Source organism: Olea europaea, chromosome 1 (assembly GCF_002742605.1).
Source record: "Olea europaea var. sylvestris chromosome 1, O_europaea_v1, whole genome shotgun sequence".
In the NCBI taxonomy this organism is placed as follows: domain Eukaryota; kingdom Viridiplantae; phylum Streptophyta; class Magnoliopsida; order Lamiales; family Oleaceae; genus Olea; species Olea europaea.
The window spans coordinates 6,519,694-6,530,715 of NC_036237.1; the positions used below are offsets into that span (position 1 = coordinate 6,519,694).

The following is an 11,022-nucleotide window of genomic DNA, read 5'->3' on the forward strand; positions in this document are numbered from 1 at the left end:
AAATAAGTAAATAACCATGACATACAAGCAGCTTATTTAAAAGTTCAGACCAGATGATTCCAACAAACTTATAATTTGATGATTAAAAAAGTACTTACGTAAATCATCACCAACAAGGAACCTCTTGTCCTTCACCCATGTTTCAAGATTAGTACTAATATCCCAGCCGGAGGTATCACCCACCAGGTACAGAGTTGCTCCGCATGTTAATGAACACACTATAAGCACAAGTGCAGAAATTATAAGCAGCTTATTCATTGCCATAGCTGCAGAAATGGAAGTTGAGACGTAGATTTATAAAGATCAGACATGCATATGTGGGTTCAAGCTTTTTAAATGATTAGATTACCCACTATGTAATTTATAAATATATTGAGCATAGGAAGGTGAGGTTTGTTGGCGAGTTGGCAGGGAGTTAAACCCCCTCACCTCCAACGCCAAGCACTCACTTTTGACTTTGCATGTGTATCTCTATGAACTTAGGTCGAGACATTTAAGAAATTAGATTAGATTGAGACTCTGGCAATAATTGTGATGGAGAAAATATCAATTCAAATTGAATGGATTCAAAATAATGTTATTGCCTGGCTCGGGGTTATAAATTTTCTCATTTTCATCCATTAAATAATAGGGATTAAAATCATATTTTTAGTATATTATTTTCAGCATATTTTAATAAAAGTTGATGAAATACGTAGTAGAAAAGTTGTACGTTCCATAAAACATGTTAAAATTGATTATTAACTTTGATTTAGGTTAAATTTAAATTTTAATTTCTATCAAATAGGATCAAAACAAGACAACTTAAATCGAGTTTTTGTTAGCTTACAAGGGGGTTGAGCCAAATATAAATCAAAAATTAGAAGTGTGGGTTTCCATGGGGAGAAGTCAAATATGAGTAGTCACTAGATGCGTATATTGTTTTGCACGGTTGATAATTCATGGCATGTTTTATACACTTAGTCTTGTAAAATTGAACAATACAACTATCAAATATTGTCACAATACTCTCTTAATTTTATCGATTTTTCTCTAATTCAACGTGCGAAATTTCCCTCAATATATTAGTAAAATGACCACTAGAATTAGACAGATTAAAAAATAGGTTTCCTACGGGGGATTTACCGACCCCTCATTGTAGGGGTCGGTCCCACATGAAAAAAAATGTCGGGGCCCGCACTGTGAGTAATTTGGCAGGGATCTGTGTAGCAAGTTCTATAATTAGCGCGTTGCAGAATTTAGATTCCAAGACAAGTAGGCTGGGTCCCCCAAAGGCCTGCACAAAGCAAAAAAATAAAATAAATTAAAATGATGATGATGATAATAATAATAATAATAATAATAATAATAATAATAATAATAATAATAATAATAATAATAAAATTCTACTGAAAAGTGATCACAATTTAAACGAAAATCCATGTAAATAAAACTTGGTACATGGTCATTAGGAGCCAACTAAGTACCTAACTCAACGCATGATGACAAGAAGTATGATGAGAGTACACGGGATAAAGTGTAGGCTAATTCATAATTTACCATATTGTTCCATTGTTCTAATTTGCAATTGCAAAAGCTCGAAATCATTTTATTTATCCCCTCCTAAGTTTGTAATTGTTTATATTTCTTCGTATAATAATAAATAAAGATGGCACAAATCTTGGTTAACTTCTTTCAGAGATGATCAAAAAACATTGCTTTTCATAACTCCAAAAACATGCGTATTTATGAGACAAGGTGATTTCTTCGAAGGGGCTCTTGCTTTTTGCAAAAAATAAAATAAAAATAAAAATATAATAATAATAATAATATTGTAGAAGAAAATATGGAGAAATTATTTACCTAGGCTTGATGACATAAGTTAATATGAAAGCTATTGCAAGGAACAAGCAAGTTCCACCAACAGAGATATAGGCCTTGCCAAGAAAGTCATTTTTCCCACCAATCCAAGTAGTTGTGGAAAGTACTAGCTGTTTTTTGCTGTCGAAAGAATATGTATTATAATTGTTTTGTATTACTACTGTTATCTTCTCATCGGCTTCCAAGTCAGTCTCTATCCTCCCATATAACTTTCTGAAATTGGGCAATGCTGCAGTTCTCATCCAAACAAGAAGATCCTCTTGTTCACTCAACTATTACATGAAATCACATGGACAAAACTATTAATACGAATCAGGAGAAGATAAAGAAATATATATTTTATACTGTACTGACGTGTTACGACTATTAATGCTGTGCATTGATGCTCTAAATCAGTTCAAGTATCTCAGACCCAGGGGGAAAGATGGGAACAATTTATTCTGAATTTTTGAAACTTTCAAGTTACATGAATTGATCAGAGTAGACCTGCACACTATGAAGAAGGAAACCCTGCCCTTTTCCTTTGCTATAAAGAAACTGAGCAACTTCTATTAGCGCTGGAACTTGAAACAGATTGACGTGTTAAGTACAGCTTTTTAATTTAGATGCTCACTGTTAAAGGAAAAAAAAACTGCCTTTTCCCTTTGTCAGTAGGAAAGTAAGCAACTTCTATTAGTGCCGGGCCTCGAATCAAATTGGTCATGTTAACGGTGTCATGTACAACGTTTTAATTTAGATAAAGCTTATGAAAGTTCATTGAAAATGAGTGCCAAAATTGAAAATCAAATGTAAGTAATTTGAACAATATGAAATGTGATTTTGAGCTGCAATAAAATTGATATAGAGAAAAAGGGATAGTCGACTTACTGGCAGGCTTTCATTAAGTTTTCCACCCCCGACAGGATCTTGCTTTTGGAAATTTTTAGGATAGACATTAGACCCAAATTTAGAGTTCTTGTCACTTTGCCATGCAATATCTTTCTTGTTAATTGGTATGGGATTGTCTTTGGTCGAAATCCCATATGTATCGTTGAATAAACTCCAAGCAATTAAGCCGCATGGAACAATAGGTCTGTGATCATCGACTTCAGACTCAGGAGCACAAGTCTTTGTATCTCCCTCGGACCCGGGGCTCCGGTATTGCCTATCACTTCTACTTTTTACATATCTGTACCATGGTACAGTTTCAAGTCAAGAAAGGTACTGATATACTGGTACTTGCATAATCAAAGAAAAATTTGCTAATTTACACATGATTTTCTTCTCATTTTTTGCTTCGCGATTTCATTTTTCTTCTATCAACTCCAAGATCAAAACATCCATGTTCATAAGTAAATGAATATGCAATGTTTGGCTACATGAAAAGGGAAAATAAAATGACTTTCACATATTGTAACATACCTTCGATGGTTTTGATAGAAGTTGTCAAGCTGATAATATACATGAATGGGATGCTTCATCTTCTTTGGAACCTGGAGAGATGCTCAAAAGTTGTATGATAAAATCAAAGTAATAAAGGAGAAGAGTCAAGTGCTCAATGTATTAATACAAAAAGTTACAAGGGATTAAACTGACAACTAAATTCCTGATACAGGTTTTATTTGTTTTCGCGTTCTGGATGAATGAAAGCCTCTCACGCTTTGCTGCCTCGTCGTCTCCATTTGAAGGAATACAAGCATCATCATATCGGTCGACAATTTCCACCACCTAAATGTAAGAAAAAAGAGAAACTTTTCTAATACTAACCACTGAGGCTGAGAAGAGACCGCAACAAGAAAGAGAGTAAATTTAACCAATGCTCACTGAACTTTAAACTTGTTACTACTTACTCCCTCATCTTTCACGCATTACTGAATACTCGCTCATCTTTTCATATAGTTACCACTCCACCACTCGTCTCTTGAAATAATTGGGGGACTTTTGCAGCAATTTTTCGACAACTTCCGGCCATCAAGACCACCGGATTTTGATATCATTGGAAAGCCCACGATGTCCTCTTCAATTATCATCCAAACTCTCCCCATAACTCCAAGGGATTCGACCTAAAAATTGCCTCAAAAGTCGTCCAAGAAATCTGAAAATCTGCCCAAAATTTCAGAATTTTTGTGCGACTTTTGCGACAATTTTTTGACCACCAAAACTGCTGGATCTTGATACCGTTGGAAAGCTCACAATGTCGTTTTCAATTACCACCCAAAAAATTTCCATAACTCCAAAAGATTCGGTCGGAATAAACCTACAAAGTCAGTATCCCGAAAATGCGAAAATCTGGACAGAGTTCGAGATGCTGACTTTGTGAGTTTATTCCGATCGAATTCTTTGGAGTTATGAGGAAATATTGGATGGTAATTGAAGAGGAAATTGTGGGCTTCCCAACGGTATTAAAATCCAGCAGTTTTGGTTGTCAGAAATTGTCGGAAAATTGTTGCAAAATCACCCAAAAAAATTTGAAAATCTGCCCAAATTTTCAGATTTTTTGTGCGACTTTTGCGACAATTTTCAGGTTGAATCCCTTGGAGTTATCAGGAGATTTTGGATGGTAATTGAAAAGGATATCGTGGGTTTTCCAACGGTATCAAAATCCAACGGTCTTGATGGTCAGAAGTTGTCGGAAAGTTGCCGCAAAACTTGCCCAATTATTCGAAGAGACGAGTGGTGAATGGGTAACTATATGGAAAGATGAGTGAGTATTCAATAACGTGGTATTCAGTAACGCGTGAAAGATGAGTGAGTAAGTAGTAATAAGTTTAAAGTTCAGTGAGCATTGTTTAAATTTAGTCACAAGAAAGATGTGCTACAATATTACATGCTCTGATGCAGACAAGGAACCGAGGCCGATAGGAACAAATATGATGCCAATGGAGATTAAAGTTGTTATGACCTGAATTAGTTGCAAAATCAAAAGTTAAATAAAAAATTTTGAACTTCAAGATCAAGTGGATCGACATGAATATGTATAGTATTGGAAAACCGTACCAATCCGGGAGTTAATATTGGTTTGCAAGCAGGAAGTTCCTGCTGAGTAAATCTGGAATCTGGAAAACATTACAAAATTGTAACAATGAGGGTATCTTTTCTTGATCCAATCAATATCAAGAATAACGTGGTCAATGATATTAGTAAGTGTAAGGATTTTCACAAAAAAATAATTTTTATCGGCGCATTCTTTGCAAATACTATCCATCTATTCAACGTTCATTTCTTCGGTTCATAAACAAAATCATTTATAACCACTTCTGAAACATGCTTATAATCATCTAAGAATTATAATTTTTTTTTTTCAATAATAAATTATCCAACGCATCAAATCAATTATAAGTTAAATGATTAATAGCTGCATAAACATAAGTTAAGAAATAAAAGAGAATGATAAAAAATAATGTTATATTGAAAGAAACACAGAAAAGCAATCTACATTGAGGCTTCTTGGATTTCTTGGAAATTGTTTGAGAAGCTTCATCTCCTGAGCTCATCGCGGATATATAAGCAATTAATTATATGTAAATATATCAAAGTTTTTCTAGAGATATATATAAATGAGGTTCAAAGGAGAAGATTTCTGGCTTGAAGTACGGTACCAGTATTTACAATCTTTACTTCTCTATTATATTGTTCAATACGTTCACGGATAATATTACTAATTTCGTCGGCTCGAATGGTTACCATGAGTATTTCTTAATTATTTTTTATTAAAAAAAGAAAAAAAAAAAAAAAAAAAAAAAAAAATCGAACCATAGAAAATGTGAAATCGATGTGATCTAATAAGATCATCAACAATCACATGAGAAGTACAAAAATATTTTAAAATAAAATATCTTTCTCAGACTCTCAACTTCTCCTACACAAAATTAAATCGCTCAAATTACGACGCCAAAAATCAATTAAAATCAATAAGTCACCGAATTATTCTATTACAAGGGCAAAAAAATTGGAGTCGATCACAAGTTGTGAGAATGTTGCTACAATACTCGATCCCTAAAACTACAAATAATGAAACAAAAAATATTGCAAACAAAAGCACATGAATAATGGAGAGGGAGACCACAATTATATAAAAAATTATTAATGTTATTTTTTTTATCCTCTAGGGGTTAATTTATACTAATATGAATCTTAAGGGGCAACATTTATAATAAACCAAAGAATTGGGTACTCCATATAATTTCGTGTATCATTCCTCTCCTCCTCGAACTCCTCACCGTTAGTATCCTGTCGGTGTTCTCTATAAGTAATTTCCAGCGCTACAATTTCTTTTTGGTATCCATTTACTTTTATTCAGCCTCGTCAACCCGTGTTAACTCCTCCGGAGACGATTCTATTTTGGCTAATCTCCAGCCGTCGGAAGGATAATATTCCGCCTTCAGTACTGTTGGATCATCTTCCTTCATTTCATCCTATCCAATCATGAATCCCGAATAGTAATTCTCTCTGTTCTTTACAATTGAACGTCAAAAACATTAACATTTAGGGCCTGAAAACTCGGAAGTTGGTTTTATTTATTTTTAGATCTGCTTCAAATTTGATTGGCAAGTGTCAATTGTGCTTATTGTTATGTATTGATGTATATTTTAGATCCACGACTTGTTGTTTGCCGTAAAGTTGGGGTTTTCTGCTTGTTACTAGATTTTATCGATTGGTGCTTTGGGTTTTTTACACAAACAATTTTATTTTCCGTTTTTATTCGGTTTGGAGTAAACACATTGAACCAGGTCCTTACAATATGGAAAAGTGTGAACTTTAGTGAAGAGTTGGGATCTACTTATCGATTAGATAAGAAAATTGCATCTTTACTATTGATGCAAAGTTCCTACGTGGACAGAAGACATGAATGGGTTCCGTTTATTTATGGTAAAAAGGTCATGTTAGAGAGTATTTTGTAATTACTGGTTACACAAATGAGTTCTACGGGTCATTATGTTCAGGAACTAATAGGATGTTGTTATTCTTAACTAGAAAAGAAATTTTAATTAGCCATTTATTTTTAACTCCCTCGATGAGCTTCTATTATTTTCAAAACAACTAGCACTCTTAACAATTTTTGTTTAAGTGGCCAATTTTCATCAGAAAAAGGAGTTCTTTTGAAGGTAACCTGTAAAAATTTATTTATTGTATTGATAAATAATAATTTTAAAGCATGCCAAGTTGGGCCAAGCTAACCCACATGGATATGTCCTAACTCCTAAGCATTTACATAGAAGAGGCATGAATACATCCTCGATTCCCTCTGTTTGGGTTGCATACTTGATTGAAAATTGTGTCAGTTTACTTATTTTTGTACATCGTGTTGAAAAGCTTGGAAAAGTTTTATATTTGTGTTCTGCCGATCTATTTCATCCAACTTATGCTATTTTCTCGTTGACTATAACTGTATGTGTATCTTGGAATACTCCATAATGTCATATTAACCACGACACTTGACTTGAGTTCTGCAGTGACTACTTATTCAAACTTCTATTAATTGGAGATTCTGGTGTAGGCAAGTCATGTCTTCTCCTGAGATTTGCTGTAAGTCATTTGAAGTTACTTCCTCAAATGTAACATCAGCAAGACTTTACATTCTTCTTGAGTTTTTTTCGTATTCTTCCTTTATCATCACCTTTTGAATTTTAAATTAACATTTCAATTTTGTATGAGAAGATTCGCCATCTCTCATAATGATAAAGTAAATATTAAGCCCATGTTTGAGCTCCATTCTTGTCAAAAAATGCATTTTTGAATAATATATTAATGGAAAATTTACCTATCCAAAAAATATATATATATTAATGGAAAAATGTGTGGTTAAAAAATAAAGAAAAATCTTGAATTTGCGTGGAATATTATTTTATTAAAAAATGTGTGATTGAAGTATGGTCAAATCATTGTTGAAAAATGTATTTTGACGAAAAAATGGGGCTCAAACAAGGGATAAGAATACCCTTGGTTCAACTAATCCATTTTCTATTTGTTTTCTTTCTTATTTCTTATTGAACTAAGCTAATATGACAAACTGAATAAAAGCTATATTAACAATGGTAAATATTGTCATACTGAATACACCCTTCTTGAAAAAAGGAACTAGTGTGACTATAAGATTTTGGAAAAGTTTGAAATATGAATTTCCTTTAGGCTTTCTAACTAGGGTTGGTTTTAGGGCTCCTTTTCACTCTGCCAAGGCTGAGCCTGTGCTCTCAGTTTCAGCAAGAGCAGTACTAATAATAACTTGGCAGTTAATTAACTTCTTTTTGCTCCCTTTAGTAATCTGTAGAATACTATTTTTTAAGCTTGTGAATAACATGCAATATCCGTGTTAGCCTCTGAGGTAATAAGAGAAGGTGGTGGATTTCATCATTTTAATACAAAGCTGCAATAGGCAATGGAAATTATATTTGGATTTCTGCTTTCATATCTTGGCATCGTTTGTAGTTTTTATGAATTTAGGTTAGTTGCTGATCATATTTAATCTGCATGCAGGATGATTCATACTTGGACAGTTACATCAGCACAATTGGTGTTGACTTTGTAAGAACTTAATCTTTGTGAGTTTGGTTACTTGTATTTGGCATAATTTTCCACATCTAAACTCCCGTTTGGCCCCCATTTTTTGAAATGAAAATGGGTGGAGTAGTGCTTTTTCGAAAAATAAGTGGTTGAAAAAGAAGGAATTTTTTTTTTTTATTTACATGTAATATTATTTTATAGAAGATTATGTGGTTGAAACTAGAAGAGAGAAAAATGAAATCGAATTTAATGGGGGGCCAAACGGGGGCTAAATTATGTTTCTATTGTTGCAGAAAATACGCACTGTGGAGCAAGATGGGAAGACAATCAAATTGCAAATTGTAAGTTTCTCGTCTTGAATCTAAATTTTGGTCTGAACTATGACTGTAGTTTAATATTGTTAACTGTAGTTTAATATTGTTAAAACTATCTCTTGATTTAGTCCTTTGAGTTACGATTAAGGGTCGTGGCATTTTTTGTTGTCCTCGGCACATATTGGTAGAGCTACTAATTTACTTTTAAATATTATATTCATAAGTTCTTATCTTATGTTAAGGTTCTTGGATGGTTTATTACCCGATTAATTGAACTTAACCGAAATATTATGTAGTTACATACATTGGTTTATTATTACGTAGATGTGAGAAGCTGTACATAAGGGATAACTCTCGTTTTCTTTGTCTCAACTTTTGAGGATAAATCCTTTCACGTTCTTCAATCTAATTCAATTAACAATATATTATGCTTTTTTATTCTGGGATGCAAAGGAAAAGTCTGAGGCGCCTGATAAAGTAAAGCAGCATTATTAATAGCTGCCATAAAAAATAATGACTACAATTACAACTTTTAGTAAATTGTATCTGCACTAAGGCTTTGATTTTTAACTGAAAATTTGACTATTTTGGGCCGGTCATAAGATCTGAAATGTTCTTCCTTAAGAAGGGTTTTATACTTGCCTGTCAACTGCATGCATGTCCATTACATTGTCCATCTAACTTGTTCCGTATAATTTTTCTGTTCAACTGATGAGTTATGTGAATATTTTGATGCTGTATCTCCAACACTGTATTGCAAGATTGTGATTCTTTATTTCCTTTCCTGTTGATGGAGCAGGCTGATTTTCACCTTTGTTCTTCTGTTGCTTGCAGTGGGATACTGCAGGACAAGAACGTTTCAGAACGATAACTAGTAGCTACTACCGTGGTGCACACGGCATCATTGTAAGTTTCTTTCAACGCTTATATCTTACCGTTGACCTTTGTGTCCCCGTTTTCATGACCTGTGTTGTCGACTCTTCTGGCAGATAGTGTATGATGTAACCGACCAAGAAAGCTTCAATAATGTGAAGCAATGGTTGAACGAAATTGATCGCTATGCTAGTGAAAATGTGAACAAGCTTCTGGTCGGAAATAAGTGTGATCTCGCTGAGAACCGAGCCGTGCCCTATGAAACAGCTAAGGTACAAATCACTGTTTAGCCAGCTTATTATTGTATTTGAGCAGACTAGTTTTGACTGACATAACGTGTATTTCCTGTCGTAAAAAGGCTTTTGCAGATGAAATTGGCATTCCATTCATGGAGACCAGTGCCAAAAATGCTACCAATGTTGAACAGGCATTCATGGCAATGGTTGCTGACATTAAGAATAGGTACCATTTTTAACATATTCTGCCGTCTTGTTTTGTTTAGCTCTTGGCACCATAAGTTGCACAGACAGACCATAAAAACTTATATTGATCCTGCTTGTTTATTGTCCTTTTAGACTTCGTACTCTTATCTTATGGGTATCTTGTTACCTCGTTTGTATGATATTTGTAATACATAACTTCCCTTCCGGAAATTGCAGAATGGCAAGTCAGCCTGTATCTAGCAATGCAAGGCCATCCACTGTGCAGATTCGTGGACAACCTGTTGCCCAGAAGAGTGGCTGCTGCTCTTCGTAGTTGCCTGCCGTTGACATGTGAAGATAAAATTCTCCCCAATACTTCCAAAAGACGAAGTTTGTTATCACCTATTGATCAAGTAATCCATGCTCGATGTGCATCTTATGTAAGTTGCATTCTTTCAAGTTCATTGGATTCGAAGTGGCCTGTACAAATTAAAAACTGTTACTTATTAGTAACATTTGTTTGTTGTTTTGTTACTGTTCTATACCTGGTCCTCTGGTACGTCGGACTTGGTCTTCAGAGTCGAGTTGCTTCCTGATGTTTAGGCAACTGGTGTTGCAAAGGGAAGGATTATGTAAGATGGTGATTTGTGTGAGTTGAAATTGTAATAAAATAGTTTGCCAAAGTGTTAAGTTCTGGTAGTAATTTTATCCATAAAGCATATCGAAGAGATTCTTTAAACATGAGATGTTCGTTATTTTAAATAATCAACCCATTTTTTATAATTAAATATATTCAAAGTGTTTCAATTTTCAACATAGAAAAAAATAAAATAATCTAGAGAAAAACTAGTTAAAATAAATATAGGTAAAATTAAGTGTTAAAAATAAAGAGTTTGTTGGAGTATTTTAAAATTTTAATTTTCGCTCTTCAAATAATAAAATATGTCCTTTAAAAATAGAGAGTCTTTTGAAAATGTTTTGATGATGTGTGTTGGTAAATATTTGAAAAAAAAAAATTGTTTAAAATTAAATTTAGCTACAGAGCTATTTTAGTAATGTATTGGTATATTAAA

At 33.6% G+C, this 11,022-nt stretch overlaps 2 protein-coding genes across 2 annotated transcripts; one reads left to right on the forward strand and one right to left on the reverse strand.

The window, feature by feature from the left end:
- Positions 1-916: 916 nt before the first annotated feature.
- LOC111403678 (ALA-interacting subunit 5-like) lies at positions 917-5,526 on the reverse strand. The gene is made up of 9 exons (XM_023032269.1): positions 5,439-5,526; positions 5,276-5,323; positions 4,837-4,895; positions 4,667-4,741; positions 3,436-3,567; positions 3,262-3,332; positions 2,728-3,028; positions 1,843-2,132; positions 917-1,276 (listed from the first exon to the last, which is right to left on the reverse strand). The coding sequence occupies exons 1-9, from the start codon at positions 5,524-5,526 to the stop codon at positions 1,222-1,224; spliced, it is 1,119 nt and encodes a 372-aa protein (XP_022888037.1). The 3' UTR covers positions 917-1,221.
- A 534-nt stretch (positions 5,527-6,060) lies between these two features.
- Positions 6,061-10,690, forward strand: LOC111389286 (ras-related protein RABD2a). The gene is made up of 8 exons (XM_023014224.1): positions 6,061-6,278; positions 7,293-7,365; positions 8,314-8,361; positions 8,634-8,681; positions 9,489-9,560; positions 9,644-9,799; positions 9,886-9,989; positions 10,187-10,690. Exons 1-8 carry the CDS (start codon positions 6,265-6,267, stop codon positions 10,281-10,283), a joined length of 612 nt encoding a protein of 203 aa, XP_022869992.1. The 5' UTR covers positions 6,061-6,264; the 3' UTR covers positions 10,284-10,690.
- Positions 10,691-11,022: the final 332 nt, after the last annotated feature.

Coding starts and splice junctions, on each gene's coding strand:
- LOC111403678 (XM_023032269.1), bottom strand. CDS start 5,526: ATGGTAACCATTCGAGCCGACGAAATTAGTAATATTATCCGTGAACGT. Junction 4,896..5,275: donor GAAATCCAAGAAGCCTCAAT/GTAGATTGCTTT, acceptor AATGTTTTCCAG/ATTCCAGATTTACTCAGCAG. Junction 3,568..4,666: donor CCTTGTCTGCATCAGAGCAT/GTAATATTGTAG, acceptor TCTTACATTTAG/GTGGTGGAAATTGTCGACCG.
- LOC111389286 (XM_023014224.1), top strand. Junction 7,366..8,313: donor GTCTTCTCCTGAGATTTGCT/GTAAGTCATTTG, acceptor ATCTGCATGCAG/GATGATTCATACTTGGACAG. Junction 8,682..9,488: donor AGACAATCAAATTGCAAATT/GTAAGTTTCTCG, acceptor TGTTGCTTGCAG/TGGGATACTGCAGGACAAGA.